This window comes from Homarus americanus, unplaced genomic scaffold, assembly GCF_018991925.1.
Source record: "Homarus americanus isolate GMGI-L3 unplaced genomic scaffold, GMGI_Hamer_2.0 scaffold30108, whole genome shotgun sequence".
Lineage (NCBI taxonomy): Eukaryota > Metazoa > Arthropoda > Malacostraca > Decapoda > Nephropidae > Homarus > Homarus americanus.
In genome coordinates, this window is record NW_024748109.1 from 14,764,612 (window position 1) to 14,790,581 (window position 25,970).

At 45.5% G+C, this 25,970-nt stretch overlaps 1 protein-coding gene across 1 annotated transcript in view; it reads right to left on the reverse strand.

The window, feature by feature from the left end:
- Window positions 1-25,970, reverse strand: part of LOC121880067 (allantoinase-like) — a gene marked incomplete in the record, with an annotated part of 111,930 nt that overhangs the window by 54,262 nt on the left and 31,698 nt on the right. Inside the window, 3 exon segments of the mRNA XM_042387073.1 lie at window positions 1,394-1,579; window positions 16,970-17,067; window positions 23,680-23,722. Coding sequence (XP_042243007.1) covers window positions 1,394-1,579; window positions 16,970-17,067; window positions 23,680-23,722 — 327 coding nt within the window.

Genomic DNA, 25,970 nt, shown 5'->3' on the forward strand with positions numbered 1-25,970 from the left:
GCTGATTAGGATGACACCCAGTTTGTCACTTGGTTATGTGGGTAGTTGCTTCCCACTGTAAAGGATGAACGTGTAATACCCGAGTTGGGCAGCAGGGCAGGAAACTACTCGGGTGACAGGCTGAATGGTGGTTCAGGCAGGTTCCCTATCCCGGGCGACCTGGGGGGGGGGGGCAGCTACAGCGGGGGGTGGGGGTCCATTAGGGGGGGGAAGCTACAGCGGTAGGTGGGTGTGTCTACTCGAGGGGGCACCGGGGCAGCTACAGTAGCAGATGGGTGTCCACTTGAGGGGGCAGGTACAGCGACGGGTGGGTGTCCAATTGGAGGGATAACTACAGTGGCGAGTGGGTGTCCACTTAAAGGAGCAGCTACAGAGGCAGGTGGGTGTCCACTTGGGGGGCAGCTACAATGGTGAGTGAGTGCCCACTGGCCCGTGAGTCCCTCATAACTAGAGTTTTATGACTGAACATCACGTGTTTCCTATGTCTCCTGGCTTCTTTAAACTGAGCCATTTGCTGTTGGCGGGCTTTAGCTGTACAATACCTTGGTCTAGGTCCTCCTTGACGAAGTCAGAAGTGCATTCCAGCTTACTGCGCTGGTGGAAGGTTGCCTCGTGGTCAGGGAGGGAAGAGAACTTTGTTTTGATGTCTCGGGGGCGGGAGGGGTTGGGTTTCCCGACACGGTGAACCCGGTGAAACTTGACTTCAATAAGGTTTAAAATAGTCCTCAGCAGCCCCTTAAATTTTGTGCCGAGATGACTCCCATTTCTAGCTGGGATTTTGATACAACTGATTGTGGATAGGATGGGAGAGGAGATAAAGGGACAAACGTGATCTACCAGCACGGCTGACAGGAAGAAACTGATAAACATTGGGATTCCACCCATACTTTGGTACTTTCTGGAAACTTCCTTTGTAAGATCATGCAGTCATCTATGACAAACGAAAATTTTTTGCAATTATCTTGAAAACTTTGGGGGCAAATTTTTAAAAGATTATTGACGCAATTCGCTTCACCGATGCAAATAGTGCTACCAAATGATTTGACGCGATTTGCGTCATGTTGCGCGAGAGGGTTTAATTTATTAGTAATAATGCATATAAATACATTTTGCAATATATTATTGTAAAAATAATGAGAAATATTATTTGGTCATAACATACCTGCCAAGTGATAAAATGAAATTCTTGATATGAGTTTAGTTCTTATAGGAGTAAAGATAATGATAAGTACAACTGCTACATCTTTACAATATCAATTAGAATATCTTTGCCAAAATACTATCCTTTATGTAGAAGAACTGATGTCACCAACTATGAAACAGAACTTCATCATATCACTAAAAAACCAAGAAAAGTACACATAGCATAATTAATTATGTGTTCATTCATTACCTGGTTGCATGCCTCTCTTATTGGTGGACAACACTTGAACTGAGTGGCATTATCAGGAATCTCCTCAGCTGTGAGAGAGAGGTAGTGGTGGCATGTCTCCACACTGAGGGGTACACCTCTGGCTTGAGCAGCTCGTATCATGGGTAGAGCTTTACTTGCTGACAAGTGAACTATATGACACCGCACCTGGTGGCAGACAATGATTAGGTAGACAGGGATAAATGTTTATTGTACAATACTAAGCATTATACTCCCACTCCTCAATTAGTGCTCAGGATGCATTCCTGGAGAAGCGAGTACTAACTGAATCAGCACTAAATTTGGATAATCATAACTGTGTATAGTCTACATTATAGGAGGACGAGTTCTCGACACATGAAGGATATATGAGGGTTTTATTGGGAAACGGTAATTACGCTAATAATAATAATACAGATTGTCATCATCATCACTGTGTGATGTCCCTCCTTGCTACCCACAACATTGAGGAAAGGCAAAGTTGACAAGTAAAAATACAGAGTGAATAATATAGGGGTTGATATATGTGGATGCAGAAAGTAAGGAGCACACACACAAGAATCACTGTTTGTGACAAACAAATTTAAGTGATGAAAGGGATAAGAAGATTATTAAGTAAACTAAGTATTTTAATAAAATTTATATTAAGCATTGATTTGGTTAGCTATTTAGTTACATTAAATAACACAAGTAAAACAAAAATATGCAATTAACAAAACAAAAGTAACAACTAAACATTTGTCAAAACACACCGGAATATTACCCAATTATTCTTACATTATACATTAAATACACATATTATATACAACAACACAAAAACCTGGCAGCTCAGGTAGTAAGTCTAGGTTGCGATGGCCAACCACAAGGAACCAGAGATTAACGCCGTAGTCCACTACCACCAAACCATCACATCACCACCAGCAGTAGTCCTTAATACAATTCGTCGTCCACACCCCGGGAGAAGAGGAACACCGTAGGCCGCAGACTCGCAGAGAAGAGACTCAGAGACTCAAGCCTACCAGGCAGATACACTTGCCTCGATACCTCGATCTCATAGTCAGATGGGAAGCTGGTTCTGAAACGGTGCTCACTGGGGTTGAGTAGCCTCGTGAAGCAGTTTCTTCTCGTAGAGTGAGGAGGGGACAGAGTCGTCACAACTGATTTACAGTCATTCTCCAAGCTTGCATGGGTTAGCTGTGATTATCTTCCCTTCCACATTCAAACTCATGCATCTCTTAACCAACTGGTTTCCTACATTCTCTCCACATGCCCAAGCCACCCCAGCTTACCTCTACGCAAATTTTCACAAAAACTTTCAATACCCAGGTTCCCTCTTAGCTCTGAGCAAGGTTTCTTGTATTTCAACATTACATTACACACATACACACACACACACACACACACACATATATATATATATATATATATATATATATATATATATATATATATATATATATATATATATATATATATATATATATATATATATATATATATATTGTTATTTACAGAATGAGAGTAAATGGATATATATATATATATATATATATATATATATATATATATATATATATATATATATATATATATATATATATATCCATTTTTACTCTCATTCTGTAAATAATAATATTTTATTTTCATTATTATATCAGTAAGGGCAAAAAATGGTTTCTACTACTCCTACATGACAGGGGTGGAAGATGAGGTGCAGGAACTACTGCTGGGAAGATGAGCCAAGCTGTAGCTTATCATCCAGTAGAAGTTTAACCAACTTCTTGAGGAAGGCATTCAGGGTTGACAGCCTTAACCAGAAATTCTTCTCACAGAAACTTTTATGTAGCAGAAGATTTTGTGAAGTATTAATCTCTCTGTGCTACTGCACATCCAATCTCAGACCTTATGCTTATATTTACATCAGCTGAGTGGACAGTACCACTGTTGAGGCCCACCCGGTCCTCTACCCACTTTATGCAGAACCCTATCATCGCGGGCCTGCTTTTTGTGTTATCTGTTGCCATTGAGGTCACACCATTGCCACCTTCTGCCGACGTGATCATCCTAGATGTCGTTTCTGTTCAAGTAGCCATCGCTCTGCCATCTGTGCACAGAGAATCAGAGACCACTGTGATGGGGGGTGGTGTGGGTCTCGTAGTTGAACCCAGGTGCTGCATTTGCCATGGCCGGCACAATGTTGGCTCCCGGCACTGCCCCAAACGTCCGTCTGTTCCTGAGAACAAGCCCCCCTCCCAAGGCTTCTTCACCCACCTTCTCCCCCCTCCTGACTCTATCGGACAACCCTGCTCTGCTGACCCCTTCACCTTCCCCTCTCTGCCCCAGGCCACGCCTGCCCTGGCTTTGCCTCATCTTGCTGTAACACGCCACCCTCCACCGTCACCTCCGGCGCCACCTCAACGCCACGTTAATGTTCCTAGACCTCTTACCTGTCTCTACTCCGACGCTGCCAGACCTAGTGCTACCCCCTGTGCCCCCCTCCCCCCCCCAACTCTCCTCCGGTGAGGTGACACAGCTCATGTCCCTCCTTCACAAACTAGTAAGTCACGTTGAGCATCTCTTTGGCCTCTTTGGATCCCTACTTGCCGTTGTCACCGACCTACAGCGCTACATGATGCCCTCTGTGAACCCCACCTGCCCATTGACTTTCTAACAGCTGCCGGCTGTCACTACTGTCATGGAGCCTTCCGGACTTGACCAGGAGAAACCCTGCTCCCCCAGCCCGTCGGCCTGACTCATCCCTGCACCCCGACCCTGTCTACTCTGCTCCTCAACCTGTCCACACTCTGCAAGCCATGCCTACTCCTGTCTCTGGGCTCTCTTCACCAGGGCTCTCTGTTGGACCAGAGGACGCGGGATCCCCCCCACCCCAGCGCTCCACGCCTTTGGACCATACCCATGACATGTACGTTGACTATGTATCTCCGCCAGGAAGGACGTCCCTATCAACCTCCCGACCTCCTCTTCGTTGCTGCAACTACCGACGCACACGTCATCACACTCACACTTAAAGGTTTGTCCCTTAATACTGTCAATGCCTACGTGCCTCCCTCACTCCCACCGTGCCTATCCTACCACAGCACAGTCCCCAGCCGTCACCAACACTCCTTCCTCCTAACCAATATCCCTCCTCCTGCAGACAGGCCTGGCATTTGACTTATTAGGGACTTGCCACGCCTTGCCATAAAGAGATGTATTGTATTGGGAATTCTCCCCCACACACTCATCATGTCACTGTATGTAACTTGCCGATGAAATCTATAGCCGTTTAGGCACTTACGTCCTTATAAATCATGAGTCGACTAGGCAAGAACTCTGGGCGCTTCCCTGTTGGGTGCTGTAAACGTTTTTTGTGCTATGCTTTGCACAGCAACCACCAGGCAGGCTAATGGACCACTGTTAGGTGTTACGGTTGTTTTTTAACTCGTATTTTCAGGTAGATATTGAAGGTTCCAAGTGTTCCCTGAAGAAGGCAGTGATGGGTAGGGAAACACCGGGTATCACTGAAGTCCATTTATTAACGGATAGCGAGAGATACAAGTAGTGAGCCACGTGCGAATGAAGTGACATGCACGACCCACGGAGTCAGACTGAGGCTGCATTGCCATATGGCAGCCTCGGGGCAATGTAATAATAATAATAATAATAATTAACGGTTTATTGAAAGAGCTTGGCAGCCAGAAGGCTGAAAATATACAGTTACATATTTGGGGAATGGGTTTCGAATTGCAAATAATATACAAGTAACATAAGTGATACAAATAAGATATATAATAACTAGATGGGGAAAAGCTCAAACTACAGTGCATTTCAACATAGTGACAGTGCAAGAAGTAGTATTTACTGGGAGTGAATACACTGGTTTATTACAAGTTATTGATAATTTTTACAATGGTTGGGACTGGGCTGTTCTTATAGCGGTCAGTTCGTGCACGTATGGGCTGGATGCGGTTGTGGTGTCGAACAGCAATTCTCGGGCTGGGGATCTCAGGTGGTAGTAGGAGCCGGTGTCGAGGATGGTGTAGAAGCTTCTTACCAAATTTGCAAATGAGGTCGTGGTGATGGTCAGTGAGAGTCGAAAGGGTCAGTGTGTTGAGCGCTTCTTGATATGTGAAGTAGGAAGGGGAGAGAATAATCTTGCATGCCCTCTTTTGCACTTTTTCTAGGTGTTTACGTTGTGTGGCATTTAGGGAGGAAGACCAGGTGGGGGAGGCATAGGTGAGCTTGGGAAGTATGAATGTTGTGTAAACACTGAGGAGCTCGGGTGCAGGAACTCCGAGGGACTTGAGTCGGCGGAGGAGGTGGAGACGGAAACTGGAGGATTTGACAACTTCACTGACATGTGGTTTCCAATTTAGTTTGTTGTCTATGGTGACGCCGAGGAGCTTCGTGGAATCTACAACCTGGAGTGTGTTCGGACCTAAAGTAATGGAAGGAGGTGGGACAATGTCGCAGGAGAGGTTGATGTGCATAACCATGGTCTTGGTATGGTTGATGGTGACATGGTTGTTGGTGGCCCAGTTTTGGAGACTGTTCAATAAATCCTGAAGGGCGGTATAGTTGGGAGCAGAATTGTTGACGCTGATCCCAATGGTGGAGTCGTCGACATATTTCCAGCGAGCAGGGGTTTCTCTTAGGGCATCATTGATGAGCATAAGGAAGCAGAGTGGTCCCATCTTGGTGCCTTGGGGGACGCCACAGGTGAGTGACTGAAAGGTGGAGACAGCCCCTCGGAAGCGTACAGCTTGGCGTCGGTCACTGAGGAAGTCTGTAAGCCATGGTATAAGACTTCTCCGAAGCCCGAGGTCAATAGCTTTGTTGATGATTATATTGTGGTCGACTAGGTCGAATGCTTTAGTGAAATCAATGAAGGCGACAGCTACAGACGTTTTTCGTTTCTCGAGATGGCGGTATATGTAATCGAGAAAGCTGACAAGACAGTGAGTGGTGGAGGAAGTTTTCATGTTGCCAAATTGCTGAGGGTCTACGACTCCTGCAATATCAGCATAAGCCCAGTCGAACACAAAACTTTCACAGATTAGGCTGGGTATTGGGGTGATTGCAATAGGTCGTAGCTGATTTAAGGATTGTGGGCTGGTTGACTTGGGCACTGGTGATACATAAGAGGTCTTCCAGTCAGCTGGGCATCTGGCTTGACTGAGAGAAGCATTGATGATGGAGCATAGGGGTTTAGCAAGCTCCGGGGAGAACTCCTTGAAGAGTTTCATTGGTAAGTCAATGGGGGTGGTAGAGCGTTTTAATTTTAGTTTGTCCAGGCGTTTTGCTACTTCAAATTCTTCTACTAAGTCAGTGGGAAGGGGGGCCGGTAGGTAAGCAGGGAGAGTGGTTGTGTCAAGCCGGGGGAGCGTCTGGCATATAGTAGCGAAATGGTTATTTGTTTGCTCAGCTGCGTCAACATTAGTGAAATGGCTAAGGAAGGGGAGGGTGTGTGTCTTATTGTTTAGTCCACAGAGTTCTTTAAGCTTACCATACCATTGACTGATGTTGGTCTGCTTCAGGTGTTGTAATTTGGTTGGGTAGTGGGACTTCTTTGCAGTGCGTATTTCGCGGATGACTCGGTTGCGAAGGGACCTGTAGCGGATGTGGTCATTGAGATGAAAGGCTCTGTCTCTCTGTTGCATAAGTCTTTTGATCCGAGGTGTGATCCAGGGCAAGTCAGCTGGGTGAGATCTGACGGACTTCTCGGGGAAGAAGTGGTGGTGAGCTTCCGTGGTGGTGTTGGTATAATTTATCCATTTGGTTTCCACGTCATCCACGCTAAGTACTTCAGTCCAGGGATGGTGAACTATCCACTGCCCGAAGAGGCGCACTGCAGAGTCAGTAATCGGCCTGTAGGTCTTGATGTAGGGTCTCTGTACTTGAGTGGGAGTGGCAGCTGGGGACCAGAGCACTGATAAGTGTGTGCTACACCCGATAGGAGGCATTGGTTGAGGTGGTTGGTACTGATCCGCTAAGTCATTAAAGATAAGGTCAAGGGTATTTTGACCGTGTGTGGGGAAGGTCACAACTTGTGATAGTGATAGCTGGTCCTGGATATCAGTGGTGTCAATTTCATTATAATCCCCACATAATACTAACTTGGCACATGGGTACCTAACTCTGAGGTGGTCTGAGGTGGTAATGAGATGATTGATAAGAGTGTCTCTGTTGCTACATAACACGTGCAGTGTTGCCACGTAATTACATATATAAATGCTACTCGGCACAGTAGCTTATATACAAGGTTGCTACTTGGCACAGTAGCTTAGATGCATAACCTACATCTCCCTCCCCCCCTCACGCTCATAGTCTTTGTCTTGAGCGGACTTTTTAGTCCTAAGTCGCTCCGAGCGTCGAGGTGCACTGTGGGGCAGATCCTCGTGAGGTGTAGGGGGCCAGCAGCAGGGGGTGGGACTGGCCGGAGGAAGCGGCGGTTCCTCCACCACACGCGGCCGCTCGGCATCCTGACCTTGTAGTCCCGCGACTGGACGACGCCCATCACTATGCCCACCTTGTCCCAACTTGTCGTCGTCGGGTCCTGGACGCGGACAAGGGCACCGATCTCCAGCGGCTGAAGAGGGCGGGCACGGTCGTCATACCGAGCCTTGGCGTCCTGGGCACGTGTAGCGGAGGGGCAGTCGCAACTCTCTGCTCTGGTCTGCCACTCCTTCGCAAAGGCCTTGGCGTGTGCAGGAACGCAAGAGCGGAGAGGTGACCATACAGGATCTGGGCAGAAGAGCGTCCTGTGTGGGCGGGAGTATTACGTAACTCCAGGAGTCCTTTGTCAAACGCCTCACAGTCTATGTTGCCTGAAGGGGCTACCTTGAGGATGAGGTGCTTGACTGTCTTGACCGCAGCCTCAGCGTGGCAGTTTGACACGATGTGGCGGACTCCCCAACGCTCCAGGAATCCTGTAAAGTCCCGGTTGGTGAACTGTGGCCCGCCGTCCGTCCGCAGACGTACGGGGACGCCCAGGTCACGAAAGAGGTGCCGGAAGTGGCGAATGGTGGCCGCGGACGTCGTGTCCGAGCCACAGATTACCACCACAGGCCAGCCAGAGAGTCGATCGGCGACAACTAGGAAATGTTTCCCAGCTGTGCTGAAGAAATCAGCCGACACGGACTCGAAGGGCCTGGTGGGTTCATCGTCGCACAAGAGGGGCTCCTGCTGTTGACTGGGCTGCACGATCTGGCAGGGCTCACAGGCACTGACCGTATTGACGATATCCGCGTCAATGCCGGGCTAGTACACAGCCTGCCTTGCGCGGTGCTTGGTGGCCTCTGCTCCACGATGGCTGTCGTGTAAGCGGGCCAGAACGCGACGACGGAGAGCTGCAGGGACGACCACACGGGCACCGTACAGGACGAGGTCCCCATCTGCGTAGAGGTCCTCACGTATCTTCCAATACGGGCGTAGGGCGTTGTGGAGGTCAAAACGGTCGCGAGGGAACCTAGTCCTCACACTCTCCAAGAGCTGAGTGTAGGAGGGGTCGTCGCGTGCCGCGGTCCATAGTTCCTCAAGGGCCAGATCGCTGTCGGGTGGCGACACTGAGGCCTGGGTGCTGGCGAGGGACTGTACGGCCTGCAAAGTGACGATGTTGCTGATGGAGAAACCGGCCTCGGTGCTGAGCATCTCGTCTTCAGGTGTCGGGCAGCTGACTGGGGACCGGGAGAGGGCATCCGGGATGCACAACTCCTTACCTGCGCACCAAGCCGCGGTGAAGACGAAGGCCAAAATCTTCTCCTTCAGGCGCTGGAGGCGGGGATTCTCGATGGCGTCCAGCGAATAGTGGTTAAGAATGGGGACCAAGGGCCTGTGGTCTGTGATGAGGTCGAAGTGCTGTAGGCCAATCAAGTAGAACTTGCACTTCGATAAGGCCCATACCACTGCCAGCAGCTCCAGCTCGATGGTAGCGTAGCGAGACTCAGCATCGGTGAGGAAGCGAGAGCCACACTGTACGAGCCGGTGCTTTCCTCCACCGTGATCCTGGAGAAGGGCGTAACCAACCCCGTACAGGTGCGAGGCGTCTGTCTGGAGGACGGTGGGGAGCGCTGGGTCGAAAGTAGCGAGGATAGGTGGACTTGACAGGGCCTCCTTCACCTTATGAAAGGCGAGGTCGTGGTCAGGGATCCACGTGAAAGTCCTCTTGGGGCTCATTAGGGGGCGGAGAGGCCCGGCAGCGGCGGAGACGTCAGGAGAAAATTCTGCCAGCTGGTTCACCAGGCCCATGAAAGACCTGAGATCCGTAAGGTTAGCAGGTTTGGCAAAGTCTGCTATGGCGCGAACTTTCTCCGGGTCCGCAGCAATGCCATCCCTTGAGAATCTATAGCCGCAGAAAGACACTGCAGGTGCGGCCAAGACGAACTTCTCGGCATTCAGAGTGATGCCGTGCGTCCTACACCTGGTCAGTACCTCGTCGATGCGGCGAAGATGCGTCAGGTAGTCCTCATCGTAGAGGAGGACGTCATCCACTACCTTCACGCAGTTGGTCACGCCTTGAAGTGCCATGTCACCACGGAGACAGAAGGCGTCCCCCGTAGCAGCGAATCCCATAAGGCCACGGCAGTAGCGGAAGCGTCCGTAAGGCGTGATGAAAGTGGTCAGTGGCTGATCCTCCTTCTTCAGTGGGATCTGCCAGTAACCACAGAGGGCGTCCATTGTCGAGAAGTGCCGTACCTTCGGGTCCACACTCCGTATAGCTGCAAAAGGTGTGGGTGAAGGGTGGGCGGGACGGGACACCTGGCTGTTAAGCTTAGACAAGTCGGTAGTAATCCGCACTCCACCGTTAGTCTTAGCCACAGCGACTAGAGGGCGGCACCAAGGGGACGGTTCGTCACCAACGAGTATGATGACACCCTGGACCACTATGGAATCCAGTTCCTTCTTGACTGAATCCCTGAAGACGAGAGGGATCAACCGGGGAGTGTGTATGGCAAACGGCTGCGAATCTTCCCGCAGGTGTATCCTCAAAGTCGGACCCGCCATAGCCTTCAGTGGCACGATCCGTAGGGCCTCCTTCGTCACCAGCACTTCCGAGTACTCCTTCAGGAAGTAGGCCCTTGCGGCTGAAGGAGATGTCTCGCTGTGAAGAGGAAGCGGCCGTGAATTGGGTGGAGGCGGGGCGGGAGTGGACGCGGGTTCTGGGCAGCTCTGTGCGGCAGCGCCAGGCGCATCGCTCGTTGACTCACGCACCCTGCTGGCGGTGTACCGAGCAGCTGGGATCTGCTCGGGAAAGTCTCTGGGAACCACGCCTAACTCCATGCAGCGCTCCCATGACAACAAGGGTGTAGCGAGAGTAGGCTGCACGTCCATCCATCCATGACACGACCTGTCGCCGTAGGTGATCTCCGCTTGAAAGGAGCCCACAGCGTCCGGCATCTGGGAACCGTCCGCATTGTAGTATAGCAGCTGCGGCGGTGGTCCCAGGTCGCGTTTGGTGAGGCCCAGTTTCTGGAGGTGCTTCAGGCCTATCACCATAGTATCAGCGCCGGTGTCCGGTATCACCTCGATGTGACCCGACACATCACCGTGTGTGACGGCGACGCGGATGGTAGGGGAAGGGGTAGCCCTGGGGCGTGTGGTCGATTCCACCCTCCTGATGAGACTCAGCTGCTGCTTGGGGATGCGTGGGCCATCTGAAGGGGGCTGCGTGCGAACCACACCGAGGGAAGTATGCTGCTTTCCTCCTCGTCTCGGGCTTTTGGGCTTGGGTTGGCGGCAGCACTTGTCGTAGTGTCCATAGCGACCGCAGGCCTGAAACTTGTGGCCTCGTGCAGGGCACCTGTCTGTGTTAGACCAGTGGCCCTTACGGTCACATCCACGACACAGTGCGTCGGCGGCCGGGCATGTCTTGGGGCCATACTGCTTTCCACAGCTGCCACAGGAAGCACTAGGCGGAGGCGTGGAAGAACGTCCGGCAGCCTTCACGTTGTTGGCCGCCTTCTTACCCTTCTTGTACTGTGAGATAGCTCTCACAGCAGGTGGGGCCCGTAAGGCAGAGGTGGCGGACTTGGTGGCCTCGTATGACGGACATTCAGTCACTACCACCTGGAGTGTGGAGGAAGCGTCCAGGGGGATGAGTCGCTGCACCAACTCTTCTTGCCTGACACCTGCCAAGATCCCGTGCTTGATCCATGCTTCCTCACATTCCCGGCTGTGCGCCTTGCAGACGTCGATCTCCTACGACAAACTCTTCAAACGTACAAAAAAGTCGTCAAAGGATTCATTCTCCGCCTGCTTGCAGCTGGTGAAGGTGCGGCGATGCGAAGCCTCATTATTCCGACCTTTAACATGCTCCTGTAAAAGGTCGAGCACATCCGTCACTGAAGACGTAGAATCGGGAGGCACTTGCAACGTGTGCTCCAAAACTCTCTGGGTCTCCAGCGACAAACACATCTGCAGTTGGATGAGCTGTTTGTTTGGAGGCATGCTATCAAGGTCCACCATCGTGGAGTAATCTGTCCACCACCGCCTCCACTCACGAAAAAGCTGAAATGTGAAGTCTGGTGAGAGGGCGGGTGGGAGTTGAACAGATGCCTTGGGAGCTGTTGGAGTAGCAAGAGTGCCTGGAGGACGCTGGTGTGGTGGAGGAGGGAGGGTATTGGCGCCTTGATGCGCGCTACCTGCGAGTGAGGGAGGGTGGGTTAGCGCCAGGGTCCTCAATATCGCATCAAAGCGCGCCTTTTCCTCCTCTCTTTGTATCTCCTCCCTCTGAAGTTCCATCTCTCTGCGTCTCTCGTCCCTGTCGTCCATCCACCTCAGAATTGTGGCAATGTCCGTCGCTGTAGGTGAAGGATGAGGTGCGGTGGGCGCAGAAGCTCCATCTGTGCCCGGTAGAGGGGGAGGTGGGGAGTCGTGACTTCCATCTTGACGTTGTCCCTTCTTACTGCCCATCTTAGTATGCTTGAACTGCGCTGTTTAGTATATAAAGTGGCGCCTCATCAGCTCGAACCACATATATATGACATAAACAGCGCAAAAATAACGCATAGAGTCCACTGTTCTGTCCGTGAGTGCGTGCATGCATGCGTGTGTGTGTGTGTGTGTCTGAGAGAGCAGATCGTGGTGGCCTTAATGCGGGTGGCTAGAGCCACAGCGGAGGTAAGACGTTAGTGTCTCCCCGGATGTCACACGAGAAGGGTGTACGCCTGCGCGCTCCGTGGATACCACAAAAAACAGGCCAATGCTCAACTCTCAGCTCTAGACTCACTAATACACTGACACTAACACTGCCACCGTCACTGAAACGCACTGTGACAGCGCAACACTGCACGTCGCGGCGAAACACAACGCAACACAACACAACACACTAAAGTCGACAAGCACATCGCCGGCTAACTGTCGGCATTTTTTACAACACTTGTAAGTCCACAGATCCTACTCACTGCGCCATGAAGGTTCCAAGTGTTCCCTGAAGAAGGCAGTGATGGGTAGGGAAACACCGGGTAACACTGAAGTCCATTTATTAACGGATAGGGAGAGATACAAGTAGTGAGCCGCGTGCAAATGAAGTGACATGCACGACCCACGGAGTCAGACTGAGGCTGCATTGCCATATGGCAGCCTTGGGGCAATGTTGCCACATAACAAGTGCAGTGTTGCCACGTAATTACATATATAAATGCTACTCGGCACAGTAGCTTATAGACAAGGTTGCTACTCGGCACAGTAGCTTATAGACAAGGTTGCTACTCGGCACAGTAGCTTAGATACATAACCTACAGATTTACGTAACTGTCTTAATTTATTTTTACTCATTTACATGCACACACCATCCTAAATGCATATTGTGAAGAAAGTAAAAGAAATAATTGCCTTAAGGGCAAACCTGTACTCAAATGTACTAAGTTAATTAAAAAAATATATATGTCTAGTGCAAACTATGGGATGTTTTTACTTAAATTAATCACTATCTTACAAGAATTCCAGCAATGTAAGTTATATTCTGCCAAGTAAATTCAGTGACATTTTCTTAGTGAAAATTTTAACTCCCTTTATATGACTATTTAAATACGCACTAGGTAACCTTCGCCGCCAGCTATCAAAACCCCACCTCTCCCTCTCCCATCATCCCAGCCAGGGTAAAGGTGGTTTTAATCTCATAAAATGTCACAGACTAAACTTAAAAAATATAACTTGCATTGCTGGAATGCTTGTAAGATAGTGATTAAGTTTAGTACAAATATCACATAGTTTACACAAGAGATAAAAAATTTAGTCCTTTAGTATAGTTCATTTGAGTACAAAGTGTGTACATTAATAAGTTGCTCAAAATTATGGCTTTTTCACAGGAAAAAGTCTGTAGTATAATTAACCCTAGTACTCACTGTACTCGTTTCTCGCATCATCGAACAATATTGCTTGTATAGCGAATATAAGGTACAAATTCCTTAATCTCACATCATTGAATTCTCGTATAACGAATGCTCGTATTTATAGATCCCTCTGTATTTCAAAATATGGCATGAGAAAGCAGAAAGGTGTGGGTGATTAGAGAGATGGAGTGGAAGGAGTGTTGCCAAGTGCTCCTCAACAGCTCATATTTAACACGTCACCATGCAGTCACACACTTGTACATCAGTTAAGCATACACAAATTTGTCATACAATTGGACCTACACTTAATATTATATTATAAAACAAAGCACTAAACCAGGAACACATCACAACAGCAGTCATCACCCTGATTTTAGACGCATTTCTCTGTTAATTCCTTTGTTGGGGTGTGTGGCCCACACGCTGTGTGGGTGTTGTTGGAGGGTGTGTACTTTTGATGTTGATGAGTGCAATAATAATAATAATTATATAATAATTAATGGTTTATTGAAAAAGTTCTGCAGCCCGAAGGCTGAAAATATACATTGGTCAAAAATGACTTATCACATACAAAGACATGGGGTAGGTGGGTCGTTTAATACGTTTCCATTACTGAAAGGAGAAGGAACAATGATTGAACTAAGAAATTATTGTAGTTTACAGTTGATGGCTCGGGCCTGGGCTGGTCGATGAGACCCCCGGTGGTGTGGTGTTCACGTGGTACAGTAACTCGTCCTTGGGTGTTGATATGAAGGACCTTATGTGGTCATAGAGACACCAGGTGGTGTGGTGTTCACGTGGTGTCGTAACTCGTCCTCGTGTTAATATGAAGGACCTTACGTGGTCATAGAGACACCGTGTGGTGTGGGGTGGTGTCACAGTACCTCACTCTGCTGGGTGGTGTTGTGTTATCTCGTAGTCAGGTGTAAAGCCGGCCCGCTGTTGTTCCCAGGGTGGATGGATTAAAACCATCTGGTCAGAGGATGGTTCCCAGGGGTGCTTATCACAGTGGTGGGTCACAGCTCTCACTGGTACTGTCTAGTGCTGAATTCACCATTTTAAACATTGTTCATCACTGTTCAACACTGATCCCACTTCTTTCCGAAACGAAATTGTCACTTTTAATTATGTTGATATCCCAGTGGTGAGGATGGGTCGGGGAGAGGGACTTCAGGAATGGGCCGACATGGCCAAGGGGGGCCGTTGCTCAGTTGGAGCAGCGCCTGAATAGGTCTTGGCCCGACGGTGGTCAAGGATGTAGTGTGTGTGTGTGTGTGTGTGTGTGTGTGTGTGTGATGTTGGGATGTGTGGGTGATGGAAGCTGGCTATTGTTATTTTTCAACTCGTATTTTTGGGGTAGATTTATGTTTTTGTTTTGTTTTTACTCTTGTTACATGCACACACACACTCTTCCTGTCGAATGTGGAAACAAAAATTTCAGAAGATAAAAAAATCAAGATATGAACACTTTTTACGACCTCTGGCTGGAGTCGCCCAAACTGTATGAGGAAGGGGCAGTGGTGGGCTATGTCCCATGTGACTTGCTGTGAGAGCATCCTGCAGCATTAAGCAGCCAGGACATAGACACACGACCTACAGTACTTTCCAAAGCGACCTGTGTTCAACCTACCAGAATCGTGCCAGCGTAAACATGTCTTCTATGCATCACAGGCGTTTGCTGGCACTTTTAGAAAATAAAGAATTTCAATGTGTGTTACCTGCAGAGGTACCCAGGAAAAAACATTCCATATATCAGAGAAAGATGGAAGTAGGAGAAATTCACCATCTCTACAAGGAACTTCGCCAAGATCCAAAGAAGTTTCACGAGTACACCAAAATGTATTCCAATTGGGGACGAGGCCTACCCACTATGTATATTTGTTGAAACCCTATCTTAGGAATACTCTGAGCAAAGAAAAAATTAATTACAGATTGTCACATGCCAGGAGTGTCGTAGAGTGTCCATTTGGAATTTGAAAAATGAAAATTTTTAAATAAAGCTATTGAAACAAAGGTAGATACTGCTATTGACATTGTAAAGTGTGCTACACTTTTCCATAATATTATCATTGACACAGACGCAGTCATATGCAATTCAAGAATAACACAGCACCCTCTAGAATAAACAATGCTTCACATTCTTTTGCAAAGAATGCAAGAGAAACATTTTGCAGCTACTTTATTAGTCTACAAGGAACTATTTCTTGGAAAGAAGAAGCTGTTAGCGGTGGTAAATGAAAGTATAGCCTTCTTTAGTTTGGTGTAGAATACGAGGACTCACACGACTGAGGAAGAGATGATCAAAATATTTTAGTGCTGCTTCCAGGTCGCGCGTCTAGTTCCCGCTTCCTGGTCGTTCGAGAACACTTCACACATCTACATGGGACATATCAAAGAAAACACATACGTTTGTCCGCTACACCAAGATAGCGCATCTACTCGTGTGATCGCTCAATGCAGTATTTTGTCATTTATCTTATTTATTAGTATAATTTTTATTTATTTCTCACATTTACTGGTATTATAGTGGTTGCTAATAGCCTGGGATGATAAGGTGTATATATCGAAAAATATGTTGTGAAAGTTGCCGGCTGGGAACGCATCAAACCCTATTTATATTAATTCTTATGGGGAAAAATTGCCCTGATATTTGCAGTTTCATTAATCACAATGACTTTTAGGAATGCATCCCTTGTGATAACCTGGGTGTTCCTGTAGTGTAGAGTATACACATCTGTAATCACTTTTTATGTCATAACACTGTTTTAATTGTATTCTTGGCTTATTATATGCTGGTATAGTAATGTACGGTATTGTACAACACAGATTGTATGCAAAAACAGAAGTGAGTGAGCAAACAAGCTTGTACAATGGCAGCAGACAATGGAGAAATTTTTCCCAGAATTTCTCAGAATGCTCAAAAAAATTCTGGCTATTGGACAGTTCAGTGGATCGAAGATTCCGACTAACGGAGAGATTATTCTATTTTACTTGTTTTCTTTATTTAATAATTTTTATAACTCATATATTTCACTCTTGAGTTGTCTAGTAATCAGTAAATGGGGAAGCTGGGTTTTAGTCTAGTATTATCGAGTGGCAACCACATCACCCTAGGGCAAACCATTAGTATAAAAGATTCTAGTAATTTTGAGAAATTTTCAGGGAAAGAAGTGCATCTTATATGGTATGAAATACAGAGCATTTTTTTTAATGAAAATATACATACCTTTGTCTTCTCACACAGACTGATGACTTTTTCTATTGCTAACTCTTCCATTTTTTGTGGTCGAGACTTGAGGAATGTACAGTACTTCTCTGATGGGTCTGAAATTAAACTCAATGTTTAAAATAGCATTGAACCATAAGCAATTCAATAATCTCAGTTTAATATTCTGAGCTAATATGATATTTTTTATTGATATGGAAAGTTGTCAAACAGTTTTATGTTATTCTCTCGAAAGAATGTGTTTCATATTTAAAAAATAATAATATTTACATATAGCTAAATATAACTTAGAAATTCCCATATTTATGAAAGGGTTCTGTTCTTTAAACACCTTTCATATTTTTTTTTTTTGTAAATCGAATCACATTTTTACCGAGACTCATATAGTAAAAGCTGAGATATGTACTATCGTGCACAAAAGTCGTGTCCACTACCCAGCCAGTGAGGTTTCGAATAGCCTTGAGTCTGAAGCTTCGAAACAGCTGGGAGAAATGCTATGGTCGGCCAACAGATGTCGCCCACTGTAGTGTGTGTGTGTGGGGGGGGGGGATAGAGGAGGTGGGGGCTGGATGAGAGGCAGGTTTATTTATTATTTATACCACCATAATTTCAAGCTGCCTTTTTAACTACGTTTTGTCTTACAGCTGTTTCTTCATGGTTATGAATTCATGGAACAGGTGCAGTGACCTGGGTGCTTATTGCCGCTCAGGTCACAATGATACTTTAAAGAATGGAATATATTAAGGATAAAGGTGAAATATGCAAGGATCAGGATGAAGGGCCTCGGTCAGCTAGTTTTACTCAGCGACACGTCACAATTTTGTTGTTATTCCGACAAAGAGAATATGGTAATATTTATTTATATTCCACCCATCCTTTGCTTAATAAATATTTGTGATAATATGCAATATTATATAATTATATACTTATGTTAAAAAGAGTGGAGTGAAAAAGTTATCAGTATTGTAAAATAGTATTCAGACTTAATCTAGGTGACTGTCCCAATTCTTCCAAGTTCCAGTGTTTAAACACCCCACCACAATATGCAAGCTTCATATATTTTGGAGTGTGCTCAGTTACCGTTAATATTGTGTGCTGAACATCATGAGCATTTCAATGATGGTAGCAATTGTAACTATATAATTATATTGTGTTATAAGACAACACATTCCACGACGTGTCATACAGATCATTGTATACCACACAATACATAATTTGTGGCTGTTAAGTTACTTTGTTATGAATTTTCATGCGATATAGTTTAAGACATCATTAAGGACATGGATTTAAGATAACACTGTAGGTGAGTTAATATATATTAATTGTATTTACAAACAATACTAAAATCCAAACAATACACCAATACACACATCTTAGTATTTGGTCCAGCCACCCATTGCATTCAGGACTTCATCAAGGCGATTAGGGATGGAGTCGACCAGCTTCAGGCACACCCCTGGTCGTCGACGTATACTCTCCCACACGTCGTAAGCTTTGGCCTCTATTGCTGCACAGGTTCGCTGCTCCCCAATATCCCAATCACGTTTCATCATGGCCCAAATATGTTCAATCGGATTAATATCACATCCTAGTGTTGGCCAGTCGATGACCTCAATTTCAGGGTGATCCTGGAGGTAGTCCTTCACTATGTTGCTGGTATGAATGGGACTGTTGTCATGAACCAGCCTGATAGTGTGGGGGGCTGGAACTGCCATAGCCCGGACTGTAGGAATTAGCACTTGCTCCAGGATGTCTACATACTGCTCACCAGTGAAAAGGCCATTGATCTTGACCAGTTCACCTGGCCCATGTGCCCACATCCACCCCCAGAATGACACTGACACCCTACCACTCACTGTGCGATGTTGAATGTGTTTCTCAGGGGGGCTGCCAGCACTGCCTTGCTTCGGCTGCCACTGACCTGAACACCGTTTCATCGGTAAATATAATGGTTCTCCAGTATTCTTCTCTATGTGGAAGGTGTTCCAATGCAAAGCCGAGTCGACACTTCTTGTGAGTAGGTGTTAGCCACCCTTTGTGAGCTGGAATATGGCAGTCGATCCCGGCTTCGCGTCTCGTCATCATGTGATGGCAGTTGAGGCCCAGATTTCTTGTATGCTTCACTGGTGTTTGCATTGGATATGCCGTTGCAGCTGCCACGATCATGGCGTCCATCCTTGCCAACGTTACTCGTGGCCTCCCGCTTCGAGGTTTCGTCTCCATTGAGCCCTCTTCCTCCCACCGGCGGATGCACCTCCTAATAGTCTTGGTGCTCCTCCCCACTTCGAGAGCAATGTTCGGCACAGTTGCCCCGGCTCTCCACATCCCGATGATTTGACCTCGCTCAGCAATCACTGCCGACGAATTTGCTCGTCCTGCAGGCACATCTGAAATGGCAGAGTAATATTATGTTGTGGTAACTGATGCAGGCTTTTATATACTAGAGTAAATTAATGGTATTAGTAACACCTAGGTTAAGTATTATTACTCTGACATAACGTTTTGGTAAATCTTTTTGGATCTACTGCCCAAGAAACCCTTCCTATTTCATGTATTCATAGTGAACTGCAAGTGGATCCTCCCCACCCCCACCCCCAAACCTCCACCACCACCCCTGCGACTGTAGAGTGAACATTCGCCGATAATCATCATCATCATCAAGATTTAGTTTAACCAGACCACTGACACCCATTTGAGTCTCTCCTAGGGCTGGCCAGAGGGATTAGTTAACATATATTTGTGTTTCTATAATTTAGTGTTATATTGTTTGGAGGAGATTATAGTATTTCAAAAAGGTCAAAACTGAACTTAGCGAAAATTTTGGGGTCTCTGCTAAAATATCTTACATTGTAGGGGTAGTGAAGCACATTGTTCGATACTGATTATAAATAGGGCATTCAATGAGAATATGTTGGACTGTTATTTGTGTTCGGCAGTTGGAGCATATACTAGGTGGGGCTCCATTAGGGGAAGACATGAGTTGCCCATGCTTCAATCGCGTATGCCCAATTCTTAGACGATTCAGAATAGTTTCGTGATGTCGAGAGGATTGTTTTGATGATGACTAAGGATAAACTGATGATTTGATCATTTTTAGCTTATGACTTGTTGGTTCATTTTCCCAGGACTTTTGCCAATCGTCAAATATTAATTGTTTATAGGTAGTTAGCCTCGCCGATAATCAAAATATATGGTTTTCCACTGCTTTACGTATTTCTTTGACAATTTTCAGCTATGACATACTTATCTCCTATAAATAATTCATTTAAAATTAATTTTTTTACAAAGAATATTCACTGGTTCCAGAATGTATCTAAACTTACGCCAGTGATGGTCAAGTCTGGTCTTAAATAAGTTCATACTCGTGCTATTACAACACTACCGGTAACTCTAAATACAAGGGGGAGGAGCCATGTCGTCGGTTCTGTGAGTGTTCATTACAGTAGTCCAATTCGTCACCATGGGTAGAATAGGGGGAGGGGGATTGGGGAATGCAGGGGAAGGTAATGTGATGAAATGGAATGTTCGATTGACGTTAGTCTTGGGGGAGGGATGAAGGGAAGAGGTGGGGGAGGGAGGAGTGGAGTGGGGGGATGGTGGAGGGGGAATGTGTTTAGGTGTGGTAACCACGATGCTCAAATTATGAGGTTTAATAGTTGGGTGGGTAGAGGCGGGGTGGGGAGGCTAGGCGCGGAGTTGGAACTCATGAACGTATGATGTTGTTTAATGCAAGTTATGGAACATTACAGTATCTTCAGACGGATTTTCACGCTATTAATAGGCCTTCTGTAATCCACCAATAAGGATTACAACAGCACACAGTATGGCTGCAATTGGTAAGAAAAATAAAATATAACGGAAAAATTTTGCCCTGCGTAATTTTTACAACCCACCTCACGCCTAAAGTAAACCGAAAAATGCTTATGTGAATAGAAGATTTTCAACTCAATATCACATATTCTTTCACCTCTACAAATATCTGCTGTCACTCATGGGACACCCTGCAATAGTATAAGGACGACATGGGCTATGCTGACAAATTAATGTGACTTACCTGTTGGTGACGACGATGGTAGGAATGAGACCTCGGCATGTTTCAGTGTTCGATATCACCTTCCCCTGGTGTGGGTGGCGCCAACCTTGGTAACAACTTGTGTATTCTCCGTGACTACCATGGTAGTCACGGAGAATTAATTACCCCATCAGTCTCACCGTCGTAGCCATGAACGGCAGAGATATGGTCGTTGTAGTGCTTTTATTTACCCGTTACACATGTCTCACCATGCTTAATAATATTAACTATCTTCATGACATTCTTATTGTTATCAGTGATTGCGGAATTCACGATGTTATGCTCCACCTACACACAGCCTGTTACTAGACTAACCCCACCTCCTCTTCCCCCCCCCCCACACACACACTACAGTGGGCGACATCTGTTGGCCGACCATAGCATTTCCCCCAGCTGTTTCGAAACTTCAGACTTAAGGCTATTCGAAACCTCACTGGCTGGGTAGTGGACACGACTTTTGTGCACGATAGTACCATATAAAAAGAATAAAAATTTTGTACAGTCAGCCCTCCTCCAACGATATTGATATTGATATTGAAACAGTTTATTTAGCCAGAACACAGATTAAATTAAAAATCATAATATTAACATGGTAGAGCCAAGGCCTTCGACTCGGTCAACAGGGAAGCCCTCTGGTGGACCCTCAGCCGTTTTGGCTGCCCACCAAAATTCATCGCCATTGTGAGGCAACTCCACGATGGTATGAACGGCAGTGTCCTGCAGAACGGCACCCAGTCTGAGTTCTTCCCCATCCAAACAGGGTTAAATAAGGGTGTGTACCGGCACCAACTCTCTTTTCCATTTTCTTGGCTGCCTTCCTTACTAATGCCAGTGCCAATTTAGCCGGCGGGGAGGACATCGAGTACCGGGTTAAGGTGGGTCTTTTCAACACAAGACGACTCCACGCAAAAACAAAGCTGTCGGCAGCTCCCATTACTGAACTTCAGTATGCAGATGACCTCACCCTGGTTGCTCACACTGACACGACCTACTGGAGATCCTGAACACCTACGCAGATGCCTATGCACACTTCGGCTTGAGGTGAATGTACCTAAGACTCAGATTCTCTTTCAACCTGCCCCTGGTTCAAACACACCTCCACCATCCATCCAGCTTAATGGTACTACCCTCTCTAATGTTACCTACTTTTGGTATCTCGGATCCCACCTGTCCACCACTGCGGATATCGATGAAGAGGTTCATTATCAGATCAGATGTGCATCTCAAGCCTTTGGCAGACTCCGAAACCGTGTTTTCAGCTATAGGGAGCTGAAATTATCTGCAAAGCTGCACTTATTTCGAGCTGTGGTCCTTCCCACCCTGTTATAGGGCAGTGAGACATGGGTCACATGCAGGAGGCACCTCAAGGCACTTGAAAACTTTCACCAACGTAGTCTACTTATCATCCTCCGAGTTTGCTGGGAAGACAAGAGAACAAATGCCAGTTTTCTTACAAATGCTAGTTTTCTTGCTGACACCAACTGTAGGAGCATCGAGGTTACCATTATCCATGAACAACTACGCTGGACTGGCCATGTCACCCGCATGGACGACAGTAGACTGCCAAAGCAGCTACTTTACAGTCACCTAACGAATAGCAATCGCAACGCTGGCGGGCAATTGAAAATGTGCCAAATCGACCCCCTCTCCTGGGAGTCGATTACTCCACATCGTAACGCTTGGAGGAACACCACACGAGGTGTCAACACTTTCGAGTTAGCCCGACTGCAAACCGAGGCAGACAAGCGCCAACGCACTAGATGCAGCCCTCCACATGTGCAACGAATGTGGACGACCCTGCGGGTCCCGTATCGGACTCTTTAGTCACCTCAAAACTCACCAACCTAGGTGACAAACTTAATAACTCATATCATTGTATCAAAGCTGGATGATCGTCATACTCGATTCCGAGTGACAGCAAAGTGGTAGTAGTAGTAGTGTGTGTGTGTCGTGACGTTGCCACATATTTTGCCGTCACTACCGTCCATTCTTCATATTTTACAATTCATTGCTTCTTTTCTTTCATGGTTAATTTGAAAATTTATTGGTATTTTAGGATTAGACACCTAAAGATCATTTCAGACAACAAACAAAAGGATAATGCGTGCACAGTAATGTCAAAGTATACGTTGAGCAGAATCACTCAGTGTGATAGTATGATTGAGTCTAATAGACTAGTTCTGATAACATTATCTTGTAGTTGATGCCAAACAAATGAATGGATCAGAGTGTACGCTTGCTCCTAAAGGTGTCTTTGTGGAAGGTTGTCAAAATCCTTCATTCGTTATGTCATATTGTCTCACACAAAATCATAAAGACATTATTTGGAGCGAGTGTACATGTTTATAATCAGCAACAAAAACTCCTCATGCTTCTTCCTTCTTTGGATACCTTCATACCTACCGCTTCTTTTGGAATCTGGTATGAATATGAAATTCAGTAAAATCAAATTCAGTTTTATAAGCCACCGTGAGAACTGTATTAAGCCTATTAGGCTTGCTGCTTATACACTTTATACATAAAATCTTAAAATTATAACAGACAATGACTTAATCATATAGGGAAAAAAGAGACCAATTTGTATTAGAAAACGATTGAGAATTCTTTATGTGCCACTAGAAATGTGCATTTCATTTACCTGCATCAGTGATAGTGTCTCCTATGTCACACTCAGCATGGAACTGTTGAAAATTGGAAAGAAGTTCAAGATTAACAAAATGAAGGATTAATGGATGAAATTCCTTTTTTTTTTCCAAAGGACAAGATTTATGACCTATGAGAACTACCATAATATACTTCCATTGGCATAGCCTGTCACTGCCAAGGCTCTCGTACTGCTTAACACCAAAATACATTATCCATGTGGACAATGTTACTATTGTAAGCCGATCCTTATTCATTTAAATAAAAATTCTGAACTTTTGATCAAGTGTTTATCCATCTGTAAAAATTTTCATAACTATATAATGAAAATTGGGTGTTAACAAGTTATAGCATAACAGAACAATTGGTAATATGGTATCTTCTCAGACGATGCAATGATTTTTGCAGAGGATGATCAGGAAATGCATGTGGTGAATGACTCTGATGGTGTTTGGTAGAAGAAAATTGAAGGTGAATGTTAGAAGGAGCAAGGTCTTGGAGAGGAATGAACCTTGACAGTACACCCACTAAAAAATTATTCGGCACCCGTGTCATATTGTATCACGCCGTAAGGGTGGCGAATATTTTTTTAGTGGGTGTACATTATGGAAGATTAGACAGTACAGAAGAATCTAGCAAATTCAATTTCAAAATTATGAGAAGAATGAGATTGTTACAATATACAGTAATTGAAAGTATAATAAGGGAGAGAGGAATACATGGAGGAGGGTAACTGGTCAGCTGGTAACTAATATCAAGGAAATCATTTTTCCTTGAGGTAAAGATGGAATTCAATGATTATAAAAACTCAAACCTTAATTTATCTTATAGATCGAAGGCTATGGCCAAAACTATCCAGAAATGACTACTGTCGTGACTTAGGAGGGTTTATGGGATGCCAAGATCCCTCCCTTTTCCTCCATATGAACATTGTCGGCTTTTGGTTTCTCAATTACACTTGGTCACCAGGTTAGCCTTCCTCCTCCTTTCAATCACCATGTACTGTATATGCACACATGTCTCCAATTGTTGCTTACATCAACAAAACCCTAAATATGATAAAGTCAAATACCAATCAGCTAGGACTTTCTTCATAGGTCCTCCCTGATCATCAACAGGCGACACAACACACCACCCTCAACACACTAGACATGCTCCTATCAAACAAACAGCGACCAACACAAATGCCTAAACAAATGTATCAAAATAAGTTATTACAATGTTTGTCACTGGAACACCAATCATGACCCCATTCACCACCACTTGCAATCAGATAAACCTGATCTACTTTTCCTTACAGAAACTAAATTTTCTTCCTTTTCCCCATCTTCTCACGTGAATTTTCCTGGTTATAAATGCTTATCAAATTTGAGAGATGGTGATAATTTCTGCTGCTATTCAAATTCAGACATTGCTGTCAACATAAGATTTAACTTCGCATTTCCCCAAATTGATTTCTCCTTTTAAAAACTCTCCTAATGCTGTCAAATACTTATGCTGTGTCTATCGCTCTATAATATTTCTCGTAGTGCCCAGTCTAACTGACACTCACTGACAATATATTTAACATTCAACACCACCCCACAGCCAAATTCATACTGCTGGGTCATTTCAACCACCACAACACATAACAGTTGACATACTCTGTTCACTCTAACCCAGATACTGTGAAGGAGGAGCTCTTTGACTTCTCATATACAAGTACTCTTAAACATCGGTTCAACACAGCCACTATTACTCTCTCAAAGTTTCATCTCCTCTTGGCTCTTCTAACCACTGACAACCAACTCTCTCTTCTCAAAGCCAACCCCAAAAATATCTGTGCATGTGCAACTGTCATTTACAATTGTACTGACTGAGGGAAACTTTGGAATTTATTTGTTTATTTTCTTGGTTTTCTTTTTTTATTATCCATATTCTATCATATCCATATCATCATGGTCCTGATGAGGGGAATTAATATCCAATAACATATTCCAATTATGTCTCAATTTCTCCAAATGGTTCAATTGTTCCAGTACTGTTCCTGTAATGAATGAATGAATAAGTATAAGTGCTATCTTAGTGACGCTAAGATATTTTAGACAGCAATCAATAATCAAGTTTTCAAATACCTTGAAAATACCACTTTATTAAATGATCAACACTGTGGCTTCTACATCAGATCCTTCACTGCTGACCATCTATCATTCCTCACACATTTAATTGACCAATTAACAGACTGCAGTAAACCGAAACATATCCAAAGTATTTGACCAAGTTTGGGACTGATCTTCACTTGAAAAA